At 53.3% G+C, this 26,296-nt stretch overlaps 1 protein-coding gene across 2 annotated transcripts in view; it reads right to left on the bottom strand.

Moving 5' to 3' along the window:
* Positions 1-26,296, bottom strand: part of LARGE1 (LARGE xylosyl- and glucuronyltransferase 1) — a 646,479-nt gene that overhangs the window by 4,222 nt on the left and 615,961 nt on the right. For both annotated transcript variants that reach the window (XM_075551019.1, XM_075551018.1), the window contains 3 exons: positions 23,724-24,002; positions 5,603-5,749; positions 1,558-1,753 (listed from right to left, as the gene is read on the bottom strand). In XM_075551019.1, coding sequence (XP_075407134.1) covers positions 1,558-1,753; positions 5,603-5,749; positions 23,724-24,002 — 622 coding nt within the window. The remainder of the gene's footprint in view (positions 1-1,557; positions 1,754-5,602; positions 5,750-23,723; positions 24,003-26,296) is intronic.

Here is a 26,296-nt window from a genome sequence, read left to right as displayed (position 1 = left end):
GACCCCCCCTTAAAATGGTGGGTATGGAGTGACCTGTTAACTGCAAGGCCAGTAGACAGAAACTGGCATGACTCTTTGGGGGAATGGTGAAGCTTTCTACTCCCCCCAAGAGCTACCGTCTCAGAAACCAGCGGGGCCGTTCTGTGGAGCGCAGTGTGCTCTAGAGCCACCATCAGTCCCAGTCCATCGGAGGCAGCAAGGGAGGGATCCCACTAACGGCCGAGGGTGTGGCTGACCGCCTGTCGTGTGCCTGCCGGTTCCCTGACTCCCCAGAAGGAGTAAATTTACGCTTGGCGTGGGCTGCTGACACTCTGTTGTCAAGGTGCTATCAGAGATGGCTACAGGAACAAAGGTCCGGTTCCCAGGCTGCAAAGCCCCACTGCATTTGAAGCCGTTTACACCTCACCGCACTGCTAGGCGCATGACTGGGCCATTTCTTTTGCAGCTGGAGGAAGCCGAGGCAGATTAAACCTTTCTGCCTGCGAGCAGCTCTGGGCTCTCTCTCCACATCCGAAGACGAATCTGGATAGGGGAGGCCGGGCTCTCTATTTTAACCAATGGACGCTGTTCCGCAGCCTTCTCTCGGAATTAGTACTTCTCCACCCTGGGTGTGCTGGTACCATCACCTGGGACTGTTAGGTTCTCCTGGGCAGCCAGCCCCCAGCTCGCTTACTCGGCTTTTCCTGAATTTGGAGAGTTGTTGCTGAGAAATATTTATTTACACTGGGCTCTCTGAGGGGCCTTGCAGGTCGATTATACCAAGGGAAAAGTTGGGGGTGGGGCAGGGGCACGGGTAACCTTCTCCAAACGTAACTACAACAATTTGACAAGCTCCTGGGCATTCAGCCCTGCAGCTTTGGTGTGGGAAATCAAGTTTTACTGGGACACAGCCATACCCATCTGCCCACGTGTTGTCTAAGGGCAGCCTTCTCACCACCACGGAGGGTTGAGTAACGCTGACAGAGACCCGCAGGACCACAGAGCTTCAAATATTTACCGCCTGAGCTTTTCCAGATCAAGTCTGCCCAACTCTGGCTTACCCTATTGGAACTCGGCCTAAGATTCCCTTTCAAGTAGATTTTCCATAAAAACTGGGTGACTGGCTGGAAGGGCCTCGGGAGTCGATACAGCATAAAAATCACTCTTTGTAGTTCTAGGATGAAATGATAGCTGGCTCTAAGCTGAACTCTTTCTGTCATGCATAGTGGAGCTCCCAGAATGCTTTGTGTCACCATAGGGCTCAGGTGCTGGGGATGAATGGTTCTCATTCGCTGGGCTTCACCGCAGGCCGGGGTGAGAACAAAAGGATCAGTTGCTTTGTCCCAGGAAATGCAGATTTGGCGGGTCTTGGCCTGGAACCCCACTCTCACCCACGGATGGAGGACACACTGGGAATTGCTGGCCTTGAGCACTGGCGCATTCTTTATTTAAGTCTCTGAACACGTCTTGTTCCCGCCTAGGTCACTGCTTTCTTGTCTCCAACGTCCCCTTTCTGTGCTAAGAACCAGGCCTCCCTTCCCCTCCCACCACACTGGTGGGACATTCCATTCTTCTCACCTGTGCGTCCAGCTCCATGATGTGGGCCACCTTGTTCCAGCCAAAGCCCACGAACCTCCGGTCGTACTCTGGGCAGTCCCGTCTCACGACAACGTATGGCTCGAAGTCGGCCTCCCATTCCACCCGGTAAGGCGTAGTGGCGGTCCGCCACTTGGCGAAGTTTGTAGGTGCGTGGCCTTTTGTCCAGACGTGGTACCTAGGACACACGGAGACAAGCCGTTGGGAGGAGGCGAAGGAGGAGCAGGGTCTGTGCTGACCTGACTCGTGTCCGCCTTCCTCATGGGGGGCATGGGCAGAACAACCTCCCAGACTTAGCATCCAGATAAGGAGGACCACTAGCAGGAGGTCATAATGGTGCCCAAGGGTTTGCTGCACTGCCCAGCTTTCCAAAGGGCATGGGAGGGCAAACAGTCACCTGACTGTCGTCGTGGACACATCAATCCCACATAGCTACTGGTGGGCCGCACGGATTGAGGTCAGGGCCATGACTGGGATGTGCATTGTGTAAGGCAGAGGACTTGACAATATGGGTCTAGGGGCTCCCCCGAGACAGTCAGGGCATGATCCATAGCTATGTGATCCCCATGACCATGATCTCCGTCAAGGACACAACAAGGTAAGAACCTAAGAAGATTAGTCCTCCCTGGGCTAGTAAGCCGTGGGGTGTGTGGGGTTGGGGTTGGGGGTGCGGGGTGTGGTTGGGTAATCCACTTTCTAATATACTTTGTTTGAGGTCAAGACTATTCATGACTCTGGTCAATGGTCAGAGGGAATTCAACAGAGGCTTAAACCATGTGGGGACTCTGCAAATGGATTTTGGGTTTTCACCATCATCCATAGCCTCCTGGGTGCTCGGAATTTAGGCTCTACAATTCCCTCTTCTGGTCATGAATTTTAGTATTAGCACTCCTTAAATCACTTAGGCTGGTGGATTCCAGCCATGTGGTCCCTGAACTCTTAGAATTCTGTGTGCCATGAATATGAAACTAGTTGGGGGTTGGTCTGTACTATAGTCACTCCCATCAGAGGCTATTGTGGTATGGAGAATTCTAAGCGACCCTCAATGACCAACCCTTACCCTTGCATAACCTCCCACCCTGCTTTCCTTGGGTGTTGGCACAACCTGTGAATAGGATGTGAGAGCATCTCATGATTTTGTTACGTGATCAGGGAGAAGAGATTTTTGTAGCTATAATTAAGGGTACCAATCAATTGACTATGGATGAAATTCTAGGGGGTATGGTGCAGTTGGTCCTGACCTAGTACACAAGAGCACCTGTAAGCTGAGCCCAGAGGTTGGAAGCAGAAGAGGAAGTTAGAGAGATGCATGCTCTGTTTGGCTTGGAAAAAGCAAAGAGTCCTGTATGAGCTGCCACTGGTGGGGAGGGCCCATGTGGCAAAGCACTCTGGGTGGCATTTAGGAGAGAAGGGGCCCCTCGGCTGACAGCAGGATAACAGGGAACTCGGTCCTACAGCCACATGGACAAGAACCATGCCTTCTGTTTCACAACCACAGCACTGTCGACACCTTGATTTCAGCTCAGCAAGGCCCTGAGCAGCAAATCCATCATGCCGTGCCCGGGTGTGATGCTCGGCGACTGTGAGGTAGGTAATACATTTGCATTTTTAAGATGCCGAGGCTGTGGCAATGTTTCATACAACAGCAGAAAACGAACGCAACCACACGAGAACAAGAGTGATAAACAACTCTGCAGTAAGCACATACGAGGCGTGCACGATGCGCTACCTCAAACATGGTCTCTATTGTTTTAAATTCTTATGACTTACCTCTGAATGTATGACCCTGAGGTCATCTTTAAACCATACACCAGAAATATCCCTACTGGCTCCTTAAAACCAAACAATAGTTTAGTTGAACTCGTGAAGAATGTCTGCCTTGAGCATTGTACTATTTTCAGAACCATCTGCAAACGATGTCACGGGGTTCAAGAAGGAAGCGAATGTTAGAAACTGATTGTGGCAGCAGTTGTACACGACTGCTCGGTGTGACTGAACTATGGAATGATATGTTATCTATGGTACCTCCCAGTGAAATGGTTTTGAAAAAAAAGAAAAAGAACCATCTTGCTGGGATCAAATTGTCAATAGCAACTCAAAGGAGTCCTGGGGGGCCTTGGGGACAGTGGGTTCATGTTAATGAGGGAGGAATATGTCAGGAAAATAAGTGCAAGAACAGTTCTAGCATGAAGTCAATGTCAGCATGAAGTGGTCCAGGTAGAAACTACAGAATCGGCATAGGGTGTTTTTTTTTATGCATATTCTGCAACTAAATGTTCCTTAAACCTATTCAGAAAATTCTCCTAATGTACTCATTGTTAAGTTACAAATAGTTAGGTGGTGGAGCTGGCATACAAACCTGGCTCGGGAGGATCAAGGGACCCTTAACCAACCAGGCAACCTCTCTTTCTATGTTTCTGTCTCGCAGAACCTACAGAACAGGTACTCTGAGAAAGCTACACTCAACTGAATGAATGAAGGAGGAATCTAAAAACGTCGGAGGTGCCTGAGACGCATCCCTGCAGGTGGGGCAGGAATGGGCCTCTGCACGCTGCCAAGCGGTGGCATAAAGATAGGAGTCAGGGAAGCCACAAATGGGGCCTGAGAGGAAGGAGCTGGGGGACAATAATGTGAACAACCAGAAATGAAAGGCTCTTCAGTGGAAAGAAAGAAGGTGGCCCCAACGGCCTCCTGTAGGGAGATAACCCAAACCAGTCGGTTGCCACCGAGTCAATGCCAACTCATGGTGACCCCAGGTGTTTGCAGGTAGAACCGCAGGTACCCCGGAGGGTCTCCATTGGCTGTGGCCATTTGGAAGTTGGTGTCCAGGGCTTTCTTCTGAGGCATCTCAAGGTGGCTTTGAACTGGCGAACCTCTTGGTTAGCAGCAGAATGCTTACCCATGAGTCACCCAGAGACTTGTAAGGAGAAGGGAGCTTCCCATCCTGGGTTCTAGTTCCACTCCTGGGAAGGGTCTTGGAAGCAAGGGGGTGCTCCAGTGAGGCGATGTGTTTGGTGTGGCTAGGGAAGCTCTTCCGGCAGGGAGCAGGACTGTTTCCGGATTTTGCTCTTTCCGCCCCGAGGACAGACTTCTACTGACGCTCCCAGGACGAGTCAGTGGTGGACTGTGCCCTGGCCAATAGGCAGACTTGAAAGTTGCGTTGCTCGGCTAGATGGCCCAGCAGGAGCCTGAACCTCAGCTGGGTGAGCTCAGCAGCTTCCACCAAAACCACAGTCAGTAAACGTAAGCAGAACAAAAGATGCGGGAATGGCATTTTGACAGACCATGAAAAGGGAGGATGGTGCGAGGATGCTATTCTCTCGTCTAACCCAGAACTCAGAGCAAAGGAGTTCATTTCCACCTGTAAACTGCTGAGCAGGTAGTCTTGCCATCTGCAGCCTTTGATGGGATAGGAAGAGCCCAAGCAATGGCTTTATCATAGATTAGCTGCCAAGCGGGGCAGAGTGGGACCTCAGACCAAGGTTCAAATCCCACCTTGGTTACTTAGGAGCTGTGAAAATCTTGCACAGCAAAGTGTTTCTGCTGACCTAGCTGCCTTTTGCTCTTGGATAAATTACACTTAAGCTTGCTGAGCTGCTAAGGGGAGGGGAAGGTTGCACGGTCCAGTTGGGGGGCAGCGGGACTAATTCTGGTCTCTGAGTGGGCTGTGGCTTCCCTTGGCTCAGCCCCAAACAGTGATCATCAGGCTGGCTGGCTAGCCAGTGCAGAGGGCAAGGCGGTGGTTGTTAACCAGAAAAACCAAGCCTGTTGGCTCACGGTGACACCGCCTGTCACAGAGTAGAACCAAGCTCTTCAGTAAGGTTTGCCTGCGGCTGCAGTCTGCAAAAGTAGATTGCTGGACCTGTCTCCCCAGCACCACAGGAGGGGGAGAGGGGAGTCAAGTGGTGCAGGGTCAACCGCCTGCACTGTACGGGGACTTAAGGGACTGTGAACCTGTCCCTGTACTGTGTCCCAGGAGAGAGGCTGTCTCCGGGTGGCCCTGGGGGTGGAAGCAGGGAGCCCTCACCTGAAGGTGAAGAGGGTCCCCATGTCCAGCATTGACAGCAGCTCCGCTTTGGATTTTGGGAAGGAGAGCCGGTAGCGCAGTGTCTCGAATGCCGGGACGATCATCGCTTTCTTGGTGTGGGCCAGGTCCAGCTGGATGACAGACTTCCTGGAAAGAGAGGGGGAGACAGACTGAGAGTCAGGGCCCCCTGATGCCAGGCAACACCTGCCCCTGGGGGAAGTGTAGAGAGAACTGCCCCGTGGGTTTCTGAGACTGTAACTCTTTCCGGGAGCAGAATGCCTAATCTCCCCCCTCCCGCCCCCTCCGCTGAGTGGCTGGTGCTTTCAAAGTGCTGACCTGGCGGTTAGCAGCCCCATGTGTCACTAACTCACTGTGCCCCCAGGCATTACCAGGACAGAGCTGAGAGTCTTTCCAGAGAGTGAGCAGAGGGCAGGGCTGCTAGGAGGGCCTGGGGAAAGCCCCGCCTTGTGTAGTGTGAGCCCCCCTGAAGCCAAAAGGAAGTGCTGCAGTTCTAACTAACTAACTAACTAACTCTCATTGTTAGTTACCATAGAGTCACTTCTGAGTCTTGGTAACCTCGTGCATTTCAGAAGAAACTGTCACGGTTGTGACATTTCAGAAGCAAATCACTGGGCTTTTCCTTCTGAGTCCCACTGGTCAGGTTCACTCGGCTGGTCTAACACAGGGGCACGGAAGCTGTGCTGCTGGGTGCAAAGCCGACATGCAAACTACCGACCCCAGAGGGTGTTTCGGGTGCCAACTCCATGACTTTCAAGCCCCTGGATCCTACAGGGCCCGTGCCATGCCTGTAAGTGCAACAGAGTCTGCATCCTGCAGCCAGGACCTGGGAAGATGGAGCTCTGGTACCCGCGCCCTCTGGTGGGCGAGCTCTCCAACTCTCCCTCCTCCTGCCCCAGCTCCTCTGATGGTCTGCACTGGCCCGTCTAGACTGGTCTGTGTTTTCTCACTGCCTGTGGAGTCAAGTCGCAGTGCTCCTCTAGGGCCGAGGAGAACTCTGTGGGTGGCCAGCACCAGGGCAGGAAGGCAGGCAGGCACAGGGAGGACCATGCAGTATGAGGCCTTTGATGGACAGAGTCGATGTGAATCCTGGCTCTGACACATTCCGAGTCTTGTCACTCGGGCTTGGATCCCTCTTCCCTAAAATGGTAGTAGAAAGAGCCACCTCCTAGTAGGGATGCCCTAAGCAGGAGCCCTGGTGGCAGAGTATTTCCAGGTTGGGTTGCTAGCCACAAGGTCAGCAGTTGGAAACCAGCAGTCACTCCGTGGGAGCAAGCCGAGGCTTCCTCCTCCCGTGGAGAGTTACAGCTCCAGTCCTGGGAACCCACAGGGGCAGTGCTTCATGGTCCTACAGGGTCACTATGAGTTGGAATCAACCCCACAGCAGTGAGGAGGTGCTCCAAGCTCCAGCCAGGGGGCGCCACAGCGCTGCAGTGCAGGGTGACCGCTGACTCCAGGCGTGGTCAACCCACAAGGCCACAGCTAGTTCAGCATCTTATCAATTCCCGGTGCAGATGGCGTGGTTAGGAGATCTACCAGGAGTTCATTTTAACACCCCCCACCCCACCGAATATCCTTTGTGCTTATGTTTTAGTTTACAACACAGGCAAAACAAGACCCACTGCCACCTAGTCGATTCTGATTCACAGAGACCCTGCGAAGGGCTTCTGACTGTAAGTCTTTACAGAAGGCGACAACTGCGTCGTTCTCCCTCTGTGCTGCTAGTGGGTTTGAACTGCCGGCCTCATGGTTAGCAGCCCAAGGCCTACCTCATGGACCAGCCTCTCTCACTCCCTGTCATCAAGTCAACGTTGACTCACAGTGACCTGCCCTACAGGACAGGGCAGAACCGTCCCTTTGAGTTTCTGAGACTGTAATTCCCCTTGGAGTAGAAAGTTCCATCTTTCTCCCAGAGTGGCTGGTGGTTTCAAACTGCTGACCCTGTGATTAGCAGTCTCACTTGTAACCACTCTGCTCCCAGAGCTCTCCGACCCCACTACAGACACAATTACATACACATGGATGCCTCTCTGTGGATACACGAGCCTCAAGTGACTCTGAAACCTATGGTTATCTTCACAGTCGCTCCTTAGGCGTGTCCACCTCTATGGTCCCTCTTCCCCAGGGGTCAAGCCTGCTCTACATGAAGGCCTGGTTGGGACAGAGTGTACAGAGTGGGTACAAGCTGAGCCAATCAGTTCCTCACCCTTTGAACTCTGGACCAGGACGCTACAGTGCTGATGTTACTGGCAAGTGGTCCTCTGGGGGCTTCTGAGTATTGACCGTGGAGGGGCTCAGGTGGCCTGGCTAATTGTGCTCCCAGGTGCTGGTTTTTCCATTGTCTCTTTGATTCCATAACACGTATCTCCTAACTGATGTGTTTGCTTTTCCTTTGATTTCTTTTTCATTGAGCTGCCTCGTGTGGGTTTCTGTTGTGTGCAAACACAATGACCCCAACAGAGGGACGTTTTATCGACCCCCGTGTGTCCATTAACACAAATCCATTTTCGCAAAGAGAATCTAAATCCTCAAAACTTGCTCAATAGACAATATCACGATCGATGGAGAAAAGATTGCAGTTGTCAAAGATTTAATTTTGCTAGGACCCACAACCGGTGCTCATGGAAGCAGCAGTCAGGAGATCCAGTGGCGCTGTGCACTGGGCAAACCTGCTGCCCCAGACCTCTTTCAAGTGTGATGCAATTGAAGGTGCCCTGGCTTGGATTAGATGCACTTGAGTCTCTGAAGAGGAAGCACGGCACTTTGAAGGAACTCAGGCGCACTGATCTGAACCACATTTACAATCTCATCGCAGGCATGTGAAGCTGCCCAAGGAAGAGGGCAGACTGCAGAGGAATGGATGGCTTTGAATTAGGGTGTTGCAGAGACCATTGGAAGCACTGTGGACTGCAGACGGACACACTGTCTTGAGAGAGGCACCGCCAGAGTGTGCCTTAGAAGCAAGCCTGGCGAGCCTTGATCTCATGGACTTTGGACGTTTTATCAGGAGGGTCTGGTCCCTGGAGACGGATCTCTTGCTTGTTAAAGGAGAGAATCAGCAAAAAAGAGAGGCCGTCAAGGAGCTGGATCGACCCAGGGCCAGGACAGTAAGGGTGACACAGGGCGTGGCCGTACTGTGTTCTGTTGTCCATCATGTCTCCCTGAGTCAGAACTGACTTCACTGCCCTGAACAACTACACCCGTCTGTGTCTGCTGAACTAGCTAGCTAACTCACTCACTCACTCACTCACTCACTCACTCACTCACTCACTCACTCTCATTGTTAGTTACCATCGAGTCACTTCTGACTCTTGGCAACCTCGTGTGTTTCAGAAAGAACTGTCACGGTTGTGACATTTCAGAAGCAAATCACTGGGCTTTTCCTTCAAAGAGCCTCCGGGTGGGTTTGAATGACTAACCTTTCAATTAATAGTGGAGCAAATTACCCACTTGTACCACCCAGGGGGATAGAGAGAGAGAGGGAGAGGGAGAGGGAGAGGGAGAGGGAGAGGGAGAGGGAGAGGGAGAGGGAGAGGGAGAGGGAGAGGGAGAGGGAGAGGGAGAGGGAGAGGGAGAGAGAGAGAGAGAGAGAGAGAGAGAGAGAGAGAGAGAGAGAGAGAGAGAGAGAGAGAGAGAGAGACACACGTGTACCACCCAGGGGGCTTGACACACAAACCACACCCCTTTCCCCCACCCCCACCCCTAGAGAGAGAGAGAGAGAGAGAGACACGTGTACCATCCAGGGGGCTGACACACTCACACACACACACCCTTTCTCCCCCCCTTTCACACACACACACACACACACACACACCCCTGTCTCCCCCTCTCTCCTCTCACCCATTCTCAGGAAGCAGCATGCCTTACACAGTGGGGCCTCGCAGGCTGCATTCCCCTGGGAAATGGGGAGCATCAGATCTGAGGGAGCTCCCTGCCACTTCTTCCGGAACCTCAGTGAGAAACAGGCTGCCCTGAAGATGGCTGTCCCCTGTACAGACGGTTCCAGCCCCGGCTTGCGGCAGTTAGGGTACAGCTGCCCTGAAGGGGTCTCAGTATGAAGCTGCTTCAGCCACAGAGTGGTTCTCAGGGCACAGGTGCCGAGATCATGTGTATTGACCGAGACGGGACAGCCAAGCCTAGACCCTTCTGTGTGTCTGTTAGTCTGTCTGACTCCGCTTGCCGACTGCCTGGGGTAGCACGAGCTGCAGCTAGTTCCACAGGGAGCGGGCTGCTTCCTGTGCAGGGACTTCAGGGAACAGGGGGCCGTTGGGAAGGAATGAGAGGGCAGTGCCGGCTGGGAGTGTGACCTGAGTCCTGGGTCTGTCTCTGACAAGGGAGACCAGGTCTGATTCTGATGAGCTGAATGGGTTTGGCTCACCTCACGACTCTCTCTTAACTCACTAGATCTAAGTGAATATATGGGTTTTTAAAAGGCAGCTTGGTGTCCTGAAAACCAGACAAACCTCGTTTCTAGTTCCAGCTGCCCCAGGTAAGTCACGCAAGAGGCCAAGTCACAGTTGCCCCCCCCCCCTAAGTCTCAGAGTTCATGTGCTCATAAAACACTATGAGCAGGGAAAGCAGGGCGTGCGTGTGTGTGTGTACATGCATGCACGTGGGAAAGTGCATGCTTTGTACAATGACTGATACATGGCTGCCTTTGGATTTTGTCCATGACGCCTTCGAAAACATCCCAACACACCCTTCATGACTTCTGGCACCTCAAACCTCGTGAAAGAAACCACAGGCCACTGGGGACTCCTCTGGTACCCTGGCAAACACGGCAAAAGAAGGTGCCTAGGACCCAGCTGAGTTCTGCCCCTTGGTCCCACCTAGGACGTTGGGCCCTCGGCTCCCCATCTCCCAGGTACAGGCTGCCACAGTAGAGTGTGTGTGTGTGTGGTGGGGGGGGGGGGATACGAGATACGGCACAGGGCGGCTGTGAGACCGAACGACACAGACATCCTGGAGTCTAACCTGGCTCAGACATTGGATGCGGGCCACTGGAGAGGAGAGGCTGCTGGCACCCTCTTTCTGGGCAGCGAGGGGAGGGCCGAGGAGGTTCAGAGCAGCTAGAGGTCTGCTTCAGACGCAGGCAGGTTTGGGGCTTGCTAGCCCGGCTGTCTGTGGAAGCAGAGCTGATCAGAGCTCAGTCTCCAGGCTGCCCTCTGAGCCCTTCTTCATGTCAAAGGCAATCCAGGCGTTTCTGACAGAATAAATCCACCTCCTTCCATCTGCAGGAGCTGGCTGGAGGGACGCCAGAGCCGGGCAGGCTGATGTGCAGAGTTCTCAGCTTCCTCTTTGAAGGGGTACGTTCCCTCAGTGCCTCTGCTTAACTCCTGGGGCAGCTGCTGTGACCAGGCAGCACCACATTGGCTCCAACTCACAGCTCACCTGTGAACAATGGAACCAAACACTGTCCCGTCCTGGTGGCGTCACCGTCCTTGGGCGAGGATGCAAATCATCCACAGACCTTTCTGCTGCCACTGTGAACAACGTGCCAACCAAGGGGAGGCTAACGGCAGCCCTCAGGGCGCTGGGCATTAAGGGCAAGACGCACCCAGAAGGAAGGGAGAAACGGCTGGGGAGGCAGGTGGCTCAGGGACTTGGAAGAGCACAGTCCAGGTGGGTGGCTGCCTCAGGTTCTAGCAGCTGTCACAGGCCCGACACCCCCACATGGCTTTGAAGTTTCCCCCCAGAGCAGGAGGCTACAAGTGACTCCAGGGCTCCAGCTCTGAGAGGGAAGCGCTCTTCTCTGTGGGTTCTTAGGGAGCCTCCATGTGTCTCCCAGCATCACTGGGCCCTTGTGGCACCTTCACGAGGAGTGGCACCTCTCTGCACTGGTGTCTGGGCCTACACTGCCGTTTCCCACCTCAAGAGTGATTATGAGGTTTATGGTGTACTCCGCCCCCCCCCTCACCATGGCTGTAACCTCTTTAATGTAGCAAAGAACACCATGCCTAGCGGAGCTACATCCACCCTTACAGGGATAGCGATTCCAACACAGGTTATGCTGTGCCGAATGCGTACCAGTCCGCTCTTTGGTTCCCCAAGATGCACGTCCTTCTCAGATACAAGTCACATTCGCTCTATCACAGTGCCTACGATGCAGGGACCCTGGAAGTTCATATTTCTCTCTCCCTCTCTCTCTTACACAGTCATTTGCCCTGGGGTCAGGTCTCCGTAACCAAGGAAACAGCCCACCTCCCCGGCAGGCAGAGATGATGTATGGCAAAGTGTCCAGAAAGAGGACAAAGATGCCCACTTCTGATGGCTTGGCCGCCTCAGCCCCACAGTGGGGAGGGTACAGGCTCTGCAGAGCCAGGCTGCCTGGGCTCAGCCCTTGATAAATACTTTGCCTCTTTATTCATTTCCGGATCTATGAGCTGGAAACAAGAAGAGTATTCACCTTAGCGGGTGCTGGAGAAGGTCAGTGACCTAGTGGTGGTATACCAGAAGGACCAGGGGCTGCCAGTCCAAATCAGGCTTTCAGCCATGTGGGACCCTTTCTGGAAGCCCCGGGCAGGCCCTGGCTCCTTGTCTTGCAGACATTCTCATGGAGTGCTTCTCTCCCCTATACCTGCTAGCTTCTGTGTCTGATCTGTTCTTCTTCAAACTTCGAAGGGTCTGGATTTAGGACGCATCCTACACCGAGGTGGCCCTACTAATACAACGCATACGATCCTATTTATCCCTGAATCGGGTTACATTCACAGGCACAGGGTTCCTGACACACCGTCATTTAGGGGTGTCGTAAAGGGAAGTTGTTTAACACGGTCCTTCTACCCATGTCTCTGGAGCGCCTACCAGATCATTGGGAGGGGCCATGGAAATGGTGCATGGGAAATGATGTAGAAGGGTTTAGGGGGCATAAGGATGAGTCATTTAAGAAGCAGGAAGACTGCATTCCAGGACCATCAAAGGGGAACCACCATTAGGTGAAGCAGGCTCGCGCTCCAGATATGAAGTGGCAGGCACTCAGACCAGAGGGTGCACCAGGGGCTTGGGCACGTAGACCCTGGGGCACAGCAAAGCTTCCTAAGATCTGAGCCTGTGGGACAGTAGGTGGAGCAGCAGTCAGGCTTCCTGGCCCAGGGGGGCAGAAGTCAAGGGACCACACGACTGGGAAGCTGAGAGACTGACTGACTCAGCTGCCCGGTAAGGGGACCAGTAGCCAGATCATGACTGTTTACTGATGTCGACATGGGGCCACCTGCTAAGTTCCCTAACACACCTTCACACTGTGAACTTTGTCTGTGGGTTGTGAGCAGTGGCTGATGTCAGAAGAGTTTAGACAAAGACGGGGAGGAGGCATGCCTGACCTTGGGACGGTTGGCCTTGGGCAGGCGAGGAGATTGGCTCTGTGTAGATGGAGGAGGTCAGAGACAGCTCTTTTCTCAGGGGGATACAATACAAGCCACGAGAACTGCCTCGTGGAGCTGTGGCATCAATGTGGTAGATACACTGGTGCTTCGAGAGACACCATCTACAACGTTTTTTGACACATGTGAGGCCTGGCTAGCTCCCAGGGGCAGCCAGCTGGCAGGGAGGCGGAGAGGTGAGAAGAGAGCAAGCTCTCTTAGAGCCGATGCTGTGGATTCTGACTCTGTTCACCACGTCACTCACGGCAGGCTCGCCTCACCAAGCTCCTGCTTGTGTATCTGAAGAACAACAAGCCCTCCATAGTTGGCCAAGGATGGAGATACTTATATTCATTAGTTCATGAATATGCATGATGGGGTCCAGAGCTGTGGGAACAGATGTAACCTCTGTCCTTCTGGAACTGAAAGGGTTGGGAGAGGAAAGACACGTGTTCTGTAGGACTCCTGGGTGCATGGGGGACGGACAGCTGCCTTGCCAAGGGCTTCACAGAGCTGTGTTCTGACCCCAGAGGAGGAACCCGAAGAAGGGAGATGGCACAGACAGGATTTGGGGGATCTTAATTTCCTACAGCATGCATAGTATGCTCTGAATTGTGTCCCATAAAAACATGTGTGGTCCATTCTAACTTATGCGTGTGGCTAACACCCAATTGGAGAGTGGGTTGTTAGGTTAATGGAGGGTTAGTCTGTGGCATCCTTTTGAGTCGATCTCCTAACATCTGTAAAATAAGTCGACGAAGGCCGCAGAGATGGGGCAGGAGAGATGCAAGGCTCTGTGGTGCTCTCTGAGGAAACAAGACCCTGCAGATGGAGGACCTTCCTCGACAGCCCCAAGGCAACACAGACAGAAAACCTTCCTGCCCTCGAGCCAGTGCCCTGAGCTCTGGCTTCTGGCCTCCCGAATGGTGAGGAAATAAATTTCTGTTTGTGAAAGCCACCCACTTGAGTCATGTCGCTTTCATCACACGAGTGAACGAAGGCAGCGGCTAACCAACCAGCTGTCACCAAGCTGACTCCTCCTCAAGGTGGTCCCCGGTGTGTCAGAGAGGACCTGTGCCCCACTGGAGCTTCGGTTTAAACACAAGCCACCAGGGCTCTCTTTGGAGGAGGGCAGTCTTGACCCTCCAACCGTTGGGTTAGCAGCTGGGGCACAAACCATCGGCATGACTTGGGGCGCTGCATAAAAGGCAGGGATCATAACAGAATCCACGTGTTTGCATGCATTCTGTTTCAAGCATGGTGTTCACTGCTTTGGGGAGAAAGAAGAGACTTTCTACTCAAGTCAAAAGTGGCAGTCTGAGACCCCCCCCCGAGACAGTCCTACCCTGCCCTCTAGGGTCCCCATCGACCCAGTGGCAGTGGGTTTTGATACATGCTTTGTATGCGTCACTTCTTGAGCCACCATCCCCGGAAGACGTCCAATAACAACTCGCCGCCATCGGGTCCAGTCTGACTCATCTCTACCCAACGGGGCAGGGTAGAACTGCCGCTGTGGGATTCTGAGTTTGTCTGTATTCACGGGGGCAGGAAGCCTCATCTTTCTACCACAGAGCAGCTGGAGGGTTAGAACTACTGATCTTGTAGTTAGCAGCCCAATGTATAAGCCCACCCACTTCATGACCAAGACCCCAAAAGGACTATCCTCTCCAGGGAAGACACTAGAACCTAGGAAATATGTCTTGGAATTGTCACGCTCACCATCCTGGTCGGGATGACAGTGAGGAGGAGACTTCAGCTGTGTAGACGTAACCAAGAGCGATGAACAGTTGTGGCAGCTATTGGGGTCATGTTTGTCTCTGTGATCACCTTTCCAACCTTGCCACTGGGACAATGTCTCAGGGCTCAAAGATCAAGGGGGGGCCTGGTTAGGGAAGGAGTCGGGGGACATCTTGACAGGAAGCCTTGACGGCATACATACTATGCAATCTCATCCACATGGCAGACCCGACCCCCGAGGAGGAGCTAACTGGGGCAGGAGCCAGAAACCAAACAAGGGCTGGATGTTTACTGACATACGCAGGGACCTGCTGGCTTATGATGTCACGGCACTTCTTATCACCCATTATCTTCTCAAATGAGGACGATCTGCCTTTGACTCTTGGGCTCTGGCCAAGGTCAGCCATGGCCCCGTCCAGGTCAACTCCAGTCGACTCCTTATCTTTCTTGACATGGGTTCCAACCATTACTCTCTCTTTTGTGAGATTCTCTTCCCCGAGCATGGGCACCTGCTCGCAGAATCCTGAACAGCCTCGTTTGGTCACAACTCTAGCATCAGACAGAGGAGGTATTGTTCTAGTACCTTTTGCTGTCCCTTGCTCTTAAGCAGGGGAGGGGAGAAAGGGGGGTGACACTCCCTGTCTGCCCACAGGAGCCTCCGCTCCACTAATAGACATGCCGGTGCTGATTTCTCTTTGACAGTGCACTGAGGAGCTGAGGCTGAGGCTGAGGCTGAGGCTGACAAGTGACAAACTGCTGGGAGCCGGGGAGCTGGAGGGACTTAGGCTGCTGTCAGAATGCCGAGCGAGCCAGGCCTGTCAGCTCTCCGAGTCCTGGATTTCCACAGCCCAATTCCACGGCATCAAATGTCAGCGAGCCCGCTGTTTAATCAAAACCGAGTCTTTGGGAATCCGAGCAGTTCTTGTACAAGTTCCCAGGGACTTGGAGGAGAGCTATATTAAACGTGGATGGGAGGAGGGAGAGAAACTTTCTCTGGCACATAGGTCTGTCTCCAAAGCCCAAGAAGGGCCTCACGCTGTCTCCCAAGGCGTTGTGGGAAGTTAATAGGAGGCCTGCCTATCCCTAGCCCCCTTCCCCCTCTCGTGATTGACTCAAGGTGTCTCCTGGTTAGGTTTGCCCTGGACTGCTCCCCTCTCCCCCGCTTTCCCATGATGGTGATGGTAATAATACCGAGACTCTGTAGGGGTTCGAACTGCTGCCATTGTGGTTAATAGCTGACCGGGTAACTCACTGTGGCACTAGAGGGCTTACAACACATTTTTTGGGGGGGGTGCCGGGACTCTCCTTCCATCTGTAACACCCACCTGCTTCTGAGCTCCTTAAATATGCCAGGGCTCTACTGGCAGAGTAGGTTATGTGTTGGGCTGCTAATCACCAGGTTGGTGGTTCAAATCACCAGTCCCTCTGCAGGAGAGAGAAGAGGCTCTTTGCTCCATGAAGAGTTACAGCTTCAGAAACCCACTGTTGGGTCGCCACGCGTTAGAATCAATCGGATGGCAGTAGGCTTGTACGTACTAACCCTTCAGCCCTCACCTTAACCATGACCGTGTCCAGTGACGTTCCTTGACCTGCCACACTGAGCCATGGGTTCCCAGACAGAGGCCGCTCATCTCTGCATCACACCCCACCGATTATTGGAGCCACAGTGAGAGCCACGACACACAGTAGCAGCACCAGTGATTTGACTGTAAACTCCAGGGATAGAGGGTGGGGGGCAGGGACCTTGCCTCTCTGTCCACTGCGACTGCCCCAGACACTCTGGCTGCGTCCACGGAATGAAGAACGTCGCAGGCACCCAACGTGCGAGGCGCTTCGCAAATCCCACGCCATTTCCGTGTCCACTCCCCAGACAATGAGCTCACTCTCGTGTTCTCAGCGCCATCGAGTTGATGCCAACTCACAGGGACCCTGGGGGACAGGGTAGAACTGCCCCTTGTGGGTTTCGAAAGCTATAACACTTTACAGGCGTTGAAAGCCTTTCTCCCAAGGAGCGGCGGGTGGTTTCAAACTGCTGACCATCAGGTTAGCCATCCAACTTGCAAGCACTCCACCACCAGGGCTTCGAGACAAGCTAAGAGAGGTTGAGTAACCTTCCTGAGGTCATATGGGGGCTCAGTAAGAAGCGCTCTTCATCCAAAGGTGGGGCCGATGGGCTCAGGGGCAGCACTGCCACCCACAGACTGGCACCCTGCCTCGGGCCGAGGAGGCGCTAACTAGAGAGCATGTCTGAGGAATGCGTAGGAATGTGTAGTTTCTAGAATTCATTAAGCACTGAAAGTGTGAATGGTAACATGAAATGCTAAAAATGAGAGCATACATCAAAAACAAAACCCCGCTGCCATAGATGATGGGCCAGGCCATGGGGTCCCGACCACAGGTCTCCAGGCTCAACAGAACCCGCTGATGCTCACCCCAGACCGTCCCCTTGAGACCCCCACCCACGCCATTCCTTCCAGCACCAGTGGTCAGCGACGTACTCTGTGGCTTGGTAAGTGGCCACAGGGTTCTCAGTGGTTGGCTCTGTGGCTATTGGAGGGCACACCTGTCTTCCCAGGTGCATCTCGGACTGTCACGCTTTCAGTTCACTGTCTGTGCCCCAAGGTCTCCTGGCATTCCACCAGCTGCACCGGCGGTTGTGGCATTTGGAATAGCAGGGGCTGGACAGGAAGTCCCACACACGGCGGGCTAGGAACAAGCCAACAGAGAGAAACCACTCCCACGGGTCAGCTGCTGTTGAGCCCACGCTGCTTCGCAGGTTTCCACGACCGTGGCTCTTTAGACACGGCCTACCTTCCAGGTGGGTTCAGATCACCAACCGTGCAGTTAGCAGCCCGGCACTTAACCCTTGGCATCACCTACAGACTCCTGAAGATGCCAGAGGACAGGAAAAAGCGAACACCTGTCTATGATACCCTGCGAAAGGGCTGCTGCTATTGTTTTAGGGACCATTGAGTCAGTTCCAAGGCATAGCGACCCATGGGCAACAGAATGGAACACTGCCTGGCCTGGCGCCATCCTCACGATTGTGGTCCTCACAACATGGTAGGTGAGAGTAAGTGGAATAGGTATTGTTGTTTTATATAGATATAATTTTGTTGTAACACTTGTGGTTATGTTTGAGCCTATTGTTGCAGCCACTGTTTCCTCTTCCTCACTGCCCCTCCACTTTACCAAGCACGGTGTCCTTTTCCAGGGACTATGTCGCAACCCCAATTTCTTGGCCTAGAAGGGCTGAGTGCTTCTAGTGCTTCATCAGGCTGTTGAGCTATTTCAATGGCTCTTCCTTCCATTCTTGGAACTAATGCTTTCAGCACATTGAACATCTCCCAAATAAGTGACTGGAGTAAGTATCTGAGGGTCCACTCAGGCTGCTGGTTGGGCCTCTAGCCAGAAGTTCAGTAGAAACATCACCTTCTGAAATCTTGCTGACTTGAAAACATCACCGTATTGGAGGCGACAGGCTGCCTTCCATCCACAGCTGCCTGTCCCCAGTAGGGAAGGGACCCCGATCTCAGACAGCACGAGAAACCCGAGCCAGGGTTGCCACGATAGACATGTACCAAGTCCATCTGACTCATGGTCACCCCCGGGGTGTCAGAGCAGACCCGTGCTCCTTGGGGTGTTCAATGGCTGATATTTCAGAGCTAAACCACCTGGCCTTTCTTCCAAGGTACCCCTGAGTGAAGTCCAACCTTTCTGTGAGCAGACCCACGGACTCCAGTGACCAGCAGCAGCTCCTTCTAGCTGAATATTTATGGAGTGCCAGGTGTGACTGAAGGAGCCTTGGTGGCACAGTGTTACTGCCAGGTCTGCTTTTCAAGCCCACCAGCTGCTCTGGGGAAAGAGAAGAGGCTGTCTGCCTCTGAAAAAAATGTCAGGTTTCAGAAAGCCCCAGGAGCAGCTCTCCTCTGTTCTATAGGGTCACTATCAGTCAGAATTAACTTGGAATGGCCATGAACTGGGAGGTGCACTGGGCTGCTAACCAAAAGGTCAGTGGTTCAAACCCACCTGCGGCGCTTTGGGAGAAAGATGAGGCAGTGTGCATCTGCAGAGATGTAAAGCCCGGTCAAGTAGATGGGGCTGACCTACTCTCTCCTGAAGGGCCACCAGGAGTCAGAAAGGGTTTGACAGCTATAGGTTTAGGTGTGTCGCTCAGTTTTACCCCATGACCTCGATGGCTCCCCAAACATTCTTACACAGCAATGGACACTACAGCCCAGAAGAGGTGTGTTAACTATCTGTTCCTGAAAAGGGAAGACGAGGCTCAAACACACACACACACACACACACACACACACACACACACACACACACACACACACACCCCCCTTCTGTGACCAGTACCAAGAAGCGTCAGAAAACATGACATCCCTTTGGGAAACCTAATGACATGTCACTCTGATTCTAGTCACCTGTCACTGTGTCCAGTTCTCAGGACGCGAGTTTGAGGAACTGCCTGCCTCTTGAGAGTTAGAGACCATGGTGTCAAAGGCTACTTTTGGAGTCCTCTTGTTCATGGTTTCTTCTGCCCCGTCTTCTGGATGGGTGTCCTCCTCTCTATCTAGGGCTCACCTCTCAAATGTCAGCTCAGCTGCAGTGTCCCTGACCCCCACCCTACCTGCTCCGCTGGCTAAGGTCCCTCTGTCACACTAGCCTGGATTTCTCCATTGGGCACATTTGAAATGATCTCGCTGATTTACTTGTAAGCTCTCCAAGTACTCTGCTGAATTCCCAGCACAGTGGAAATACAAAGAATGTTCACAGAATCCACAGTCGGTGGCAACTGCCTGGCGCCAAAGGAGCTATGGACCAAAGGAAGAAGACAGAAACAGCGCCCCTCACCCCGGCCCGGGATCACCTGCCTGGAGAGGGTGGACAAGGGTACAGAAAGAATGCTGATGGCGGGGGTGGTAGTGGGAGTGTCCCTGCTTCCTGGAAATGTGGAGGCAGCTGTGCCCGGGAGAAAAGAGCTCCATCCAAGAAGGAGACCCATCCGACCCCAGGGAATGCGGGCTGGGATTGGGATGATCCACAGAGCATGTGCTATGGCAGAGGGCTGGGCTGCTCACTAGAGCAGCCGGTGGCTCCCTTGGAGAAAGCCCTGGAGATGTGTCTCTGTAAGGACGACAGCCTCGAATGCCCTATAGCACAGCATTACTGTCACAAGGGGTTGCTGTGAGTTCAAATCCACTCAACAGCACCCAACAAAGATAGTACCACCAAATGCCAGGTACGGGATGAAACACTCGTCAGGTTCAGAAAAAAGTGCTTTACATTCACAGCGATCTAGAGAGGGAGTGTGATTTGCTGTGGACCTGAGTTCACATCTAGTCTTTGTCGGCGTGACCTGGCTGTTCCCCCCTTTAGACCCATCTGTGTCATACTGAGCCACAGTGCCCCAGCCCCAAGTGAATGCCATTGCCATATCCTACTGGATGCCCTGAGGACGTGGGCACAGTCCCCTGGGGTGGGGGGAGTGGCGCTGCCATGAGCAGCAGTCAGAGCAGGTGGGCTCATGCAAATAAACAGTACCAATCAGGTTTCAGCTAGCAACACTGAACAGAAACTCTCTACCTTTCCTTTTCAAGTCTAGGTACCTCTGCAGAAAGCGTGGATTTCTGCTTTGGAATCTCCCTCTGGTCCATCTACCTGTCCCTGCGACCTCGTCTGCCCCTCCGCTCAACAGAAAGGTAATGATGCAATGCTAGTCCCTAATTTATTGACCCTCTGCTGCCCCTGATGATGGCAGCTTCTGCCCTTCCCCGATGTGATGTTCTCACCTGCAGGTCTCGATTGCCACCTGCCTCAGAAAGTCCAAAGCCCCCTGCAGGCCTCTGCTTAAATCCGATTTCCTTGCACTATCTTTCCCTGCGCCCCTCCACTCCCAGACTAGCCCAACTGCCCCCAACACCCTCATCATGGAGCCCAAAGCTCTCAGTTGAACTTGTATCTTCACTATCTTGCCTTTCTGGTTGACCTGTACACGGTGCGATGCAGGGGTCCTAGTTGAGTGGTTTGCAAGTAAGGACACATAGTAGGTGGTTCACAAGCAGATGAATATGCATTCTGGATGGAGGAGGACAAGCAGAAACTCCCCCCTGTCTTCTCACTGTGGATGGGGCCCCCCTTCACCTCCCTGGTCTCAGTGTCCACACACTACTGAAAAATAAGGACCGGGAAAGACGGTCACTTCTCAGCTCAGGGTCCCGGAGGAAATCGATAGGGCTCGAGAGACAATTTCAACATTTCAGAACCAAACAGGGGAATGAGCTGCTTTCCTGTGATCATGCTAGCTCAAGCCAGGCGAAATCTCACTGGACGCTGCATTCACTAAAATAGGAATTCAAACTAATGGGAAACAGCGCTCGCTCACGTGGAATAAAGTCTTGAGGAGCTATGAGTGACACCTTTGAACAAAGGACAGGTAGAGATACAGCAAGAAAACCACCGTCTGTTCATGTGGAATAGATTTTAAAATGTGATTTCCATGTAGGTTGAAAAGAATCTTTGAACAGAAAGGAACAGAAAACCCAGACTCTTTGAGATGGGACCAGTTCACCTTCCACTAGCTGGAGCAGAGGTTCCTGCGGGTGCTGAGGAAGCGGGGAGATCCATCCTGAAGACCCTCACCTCCACTATCTAGTCCTTCCAGAGCTCTGACCTGGGACCCAGCACTTTCCAGCTCTCCCTCTAGGAATCAGGGCCTGGAAGCTCGATCTGGCCACATGGGGGCGCCCTCACTCCACACACTGGGATTCCCAGGCCCCAGCAGGAGCTGAAACTGAAGCTGGAGGAACGTTCTTCTTCTGAAGGCCCTCAGGTTCTGAGCTGTGCTGTCTGTCACTGAGCGCTCCTAGGGCCCCTAATACCCCTCTTTCTTCCCTGACCCAGGCCTACACTCGCTCAGGGCCAATCATCCTGTTCTTCTGAACCCAGAAGGGCTGGCCTAGGCTCCTCCTTTTTCCAGGGGCGGTCAGTCAAGCAATGAAGCCCCAAGATGCTCCCAGAGGAAACCCGAGTTTCAAGCTGGACAGAGTGTATGCTGTCATCCTCCCCCCCCGCCCCCCCCCCACCACCGGCAGTAGGGAGGGATGGCAACATCTGGTACCTGCACTAAGCTGAAGCCTTGGTTTTGGTGGAAAAGGTGTAAGTCTTATGGAAACTCAAGTAAGACAGGGCTTTCTATTCCTGTAAAGAATTACAGCCTCGGGAACCCACAGCGGCAGTTCTACCCTGTCCTATAGGGTCACGGTGAGTCGCATCGAATCGATGGCAGTGGGTGAGGAAGTGTGTCTCAGACAGAGGTGGAAAGGATGGAGGGACAGAGCATCCAACCCAGAGCCTTCCTGTTGGGACAGCCAGAAACCTGAGGGCAACCAGCCAACAGTGAAGCAAGGGGCCTGTAGATTCGAGCGTTGGACTGGCATGGATTCCAATCGAGGCACTGCCATATTGCAAATGCTATGAATTTGAGACAGCGTCTCTGCTTCTCTGAGCCTCACCAGTGCCCGCTGTAAAACGGAAATAACCACGCCTACATTTCGGACTTCGTGACTAAAGGAGAGAACCTGTGCCAACCTCACAGTCATTCACGTCGACAGAGACAGCAAGCCAAAGACTTCTTCCCAGCGTAGCTGGAGTATGGGAAGCCTACTGTCATCTGCCAAATGGGGATTTGGGGGTCAGATGAATGCTGCAGTCTCCTCCAGCTTGCATGGTGAAGCCTGCAGGGAATACCACTCACCACAGGGCTGTCCATACCTGCGCTGAGCCGGGTGGGACGCCGGCCTAAGTGGAGGGTCATTGGGGGTCTAGGGAGGTGGCCGCAGTGGAGATCCAGCACTAGGCTCTGGGGTCCGTCCAGCTGGCTGTGTTAGATCTGGCTGCCCGCTTTCCTAGGCCTGTCACCTCGGCCAACGGCTTAAGGTCTCGTTCCCACGTTTTTCCATGTGTAAGAGGGCGGTGATCGGAGCTGCCCCGGCAGCGATGGGGGCGGAGTGCAATGCCTGGCACATAGGAAGCGCACCGCCCTCACCCCCCCCCCCCACACATATACAGGCAAGTCCATCTACTTTGTTTTAGTGACTAGATGCTCTTTCCAGAATCGCTAACCGAGGAGGTCTTTGTTGGGAAGGCCCAGCTGAGGGCGGTTCCCTGCTCCACACTCTGCCCACTTTAAAAAAATCATTGTATTGGGGGCTCCTACAGCTCTTATCATAACCCATACAGCTGTCCATTGTGTGAAGCACATTTGTTGCATCATCATTCTCAAAACATTTTCTTTCTACTTGATCTGCCCACTCTTATTTCACTCTGCACAACGTGGTGGCACGGCGGCTCTGAATGGCCTGCGGATGCCCACTCCAGGCCTGGCAGTCGAGCACGATCTCCCTTCTCCTTGCTGAGCCTCCGTTTCCCCGTCTGTTACAGGGCAGGGCTGGGCTGGGTGAGGATTCCTAAGTCTATACTGGACCTGGCACCCCGAGGGGCTATGCCCGCCACGGGGGTGGGCCCTGGGCGCTTCCCTGAGGAACACAGAGACCATACATACTTTGTTTAACAGAGGGGGCTCCCAGAGGCGGAACATCCAGGTCCTTGCCCGTGGAACTCCCAGAGGCGGAACATCCGGGTCTTTGCCCGTGGAACTCCCAGAGGCAGAACATCCGGGTCCTTGCCTATGGAACTCCCAGAGGCGGAACATCCAGGTCCTTGCCCGTGGAACTCCCAGAGGCGGAACATCCGGGTCTTTGCCCGTGGAACTCCCAGAGGCAGAACATCCGGGTCCTTGCCTATGGAACTCCCAGAGGCGGAACATCCAGGTCCTTGCCCGTGGAACTCCCAGAGGCGGAACATCCAGGTCCTTGCCCGTGGAACTCCCAGAGGCAGAACATCCGGGTCTTTGCCCGTGGAACTCCCAGAGGCGGAACATCCGGGTCCTTGCCCTAGGGGCTCGCCAGGGCCGACCATGGAAACATCCGGGTCCTTACCTGAGGTACTCATAGAGCCCGTACATGGGCAGGAAGTCGATGTCGGACAGGAACATGTAGGGCGTGCTGATGTGCTTCATGGCCACGTTGCGCAGCAGGTTCACGGGGTAGAACTGGCCCTCCTTGTAGACGATGTGGTAGCCCACGTTGTGGCGGCTCATGAGCACGTCGGAGCCCTGCGCGTAGCGGAGGAACTGCTGCGCCTCGGCGTCCGACAGGTAGAGGGCCAGGCTGATGGGCCCCTCCCAGTGCTTGCAGATGGCCTCCAGCATCTGGAGCCTGGAAGAGACGCGACAGGTGAGCCGCCGCACCTGCCTCCGGCCGGCCGCCTACCCGCCTCTGCCTCCGGAAGCCTTAGGGACCGCATGGCCGGGGAGCCCAGGAGCCCAGAGTGGACCCAGAGCCCGGCTCCGCTGCCTCTACTCTTGTCTCTGTGGGCAGCCAGAGCCATGCACTCCTGCCGCCTCCCTCTCTGCGGCCTCTTCCTTGGGTCCTTGTCAGGATCCACTCTGACCGATCCCTGTTAAGAACACCTTAAGATTTCCTTAGCTTAAGTCTTCAAAAAAATTTTTTTTTCCTTTCCACTTGAGCCCATGGTATTAGTTCCTCTTTTTGCCCTCCCCTCCTCTACCACCCTGGTAAACCCTCGACAAATGATATTATTTTCATATCTTACTGTGTCTGCTGTCTTTTTTCACCCATCTTCCTGTTATTTTTGGGGGGAGGGGGCCGGCTTATACTTCATCATTGCCATGGTTCCCCTTTTCTCCCCCACCTTCATGGTATCGCGACCCCCATTATTGGTCCTGAGGGGTTTATCTTGCATTCCGTGTGTGGAGAGCTCTTATCTGTAGCCGTGAACACGCTCCTGTCTAGCCAGATTGGTGAGATAGAACTGGGGTCATGATAGTCAGCGGGAGGAAGAATTCAAGAACAAGAGGAGTGTTTCCTCCGTGCTATACTTTTTACCCCGGCTGACTTGTCCCTTCCTTGTGACCCTTCTGTGAGGGGGGTGTCCAGTTGTCTACAAGATGGGCTTTGGGTCTCCACTCCCAGCCCCCTGGTTCACCTAGATAGAATTGTTTGTTTGGATCTTCAGCTACCTGATCCCATTGACACCTCATGATAGCTGCGGTCTTAACAGAAGATCACCAGGTCTTTCTTCTGGGGTACCACAAAAGGTTCAAACCACCAAGATTTAGGTTAGTCGTTAAGCAAGCTCTTGGCACCATGCGGGGACCTTTCTCTTGGAATGGGGAGCGGACAGTGCACGGAAAGATCTAAATGTCGGTCTCCCCTGTTCTTTCATCCAAGGTGTATGCTCTCCTAAAGCACTGACCAGACATAGGGCATTTAGGAAAAGACCCTGAGGCCCAAGAAGCATTGAACTAATAGTTAAAAAAAAAGTACCACAATTAGACTAATGTGTGGGAATTGATTGGATGACTGAGTGGTTACCACCTATCAGGAGTCCCTGGGTGCTATAAACAGTTAACACTCTCTCTTGTTAGTGTACAGGTTAGAGGTTTCTTCTGGAAGGAAGGCCAGGTGGTCACTTCTTATAACGCAGCCATGGAAACCCCTCCGGATTACTCTTAGACCTTGACACGTGGGGTCTCCCATGAGTCAGAGTCAGAGGGAGCTTGGTGACGACTGCCTTTCTGATGAGTGCCAGGTTCTTTCTGGAGTTCGTGGTCATCATCCCAGTTTTCCAGATGAAGGCATTGAGGGTCTGCTGTTCACTCAGCTTTTAGTCTTGGACTGAGTCCAGGCATGTGTAGACAGACTCATTGCCAGAGCTTTGGGGGGGTGGGGGAGTGGCAAGAGGTACAGAGGCCAGAATGCCTGGCAAAGAGGCTGGGAAAACCATGTGGACAATGAGAACAAAAGCGATACTGTCTTCATTTGTCTAAGTCCTTCATGCCTCAAAGGCCCACAGCCACTTTTGCAAAGCTACCTGGGAGCCATCACGGCTAAGAGAGTGGGGGAGAAATACAGTCCAGGAGGAAAATTGAAGGTGCTTCAAACAGAGAGGGCTCTGAAACAATGTTTGAAGAGAAACTTACTTATAAAAATTTACACACACACATACAACCCCCCCTCCAAAAAAAAGGCTTTGAAGAACTTGGTACATAAAAATCTATGCTTAAGAGACAGTAAAAGCCTATTTCAGCTTTTCCTCTACCCAGCAAGAGCTGCATAATAAGCAGTCTTCCAGTCAGAATGCCCACTTTCTTTAAACAATTACCAGGAAATAGATGATCCTAGGCCTGCCCTTTGTCTCTACACAAAAGGAAATGGACACACCGATCTTGTTCCAATGGCATTCTCCGTGGGCTCCCAGTTTCCTCTGAGTGATTCTGTGAATTAGCATTGCCCATCGGCTTCCTCTTTACCTTGGATTAAGGTATTCACCAGGGCAAAATCTCCGTCTCTCATCCCTCATAATGCTTGCTAATCAATTTCACCAGGGCCTTTTCTTCTGGAGGCAGTACTATTGTGCACCATCCTTAATCTCATTCTACTTGGCATTTGGCCTTCTGTAGGGTCCTGATCACTCCTGGATGCTAAGC

Source organism: Tenrec ecaudatus, chromosome 6 (genome assembly GCF_050624435.1).
Source record: "Tenrec ecaudatus isolate mTenEca1 chromosome 6, mTenEca1.hap1, whole genome shotgun sequence".
NCBI lineage: Eukaryota > Metazoa > Chordata > Mammalia > Afrosoricida > Tenrecidae > Tenrec > Tenrec ecaudatus.
This window is presented reverse-complemented; position numbering and strand designations above follow the sequence as displayed.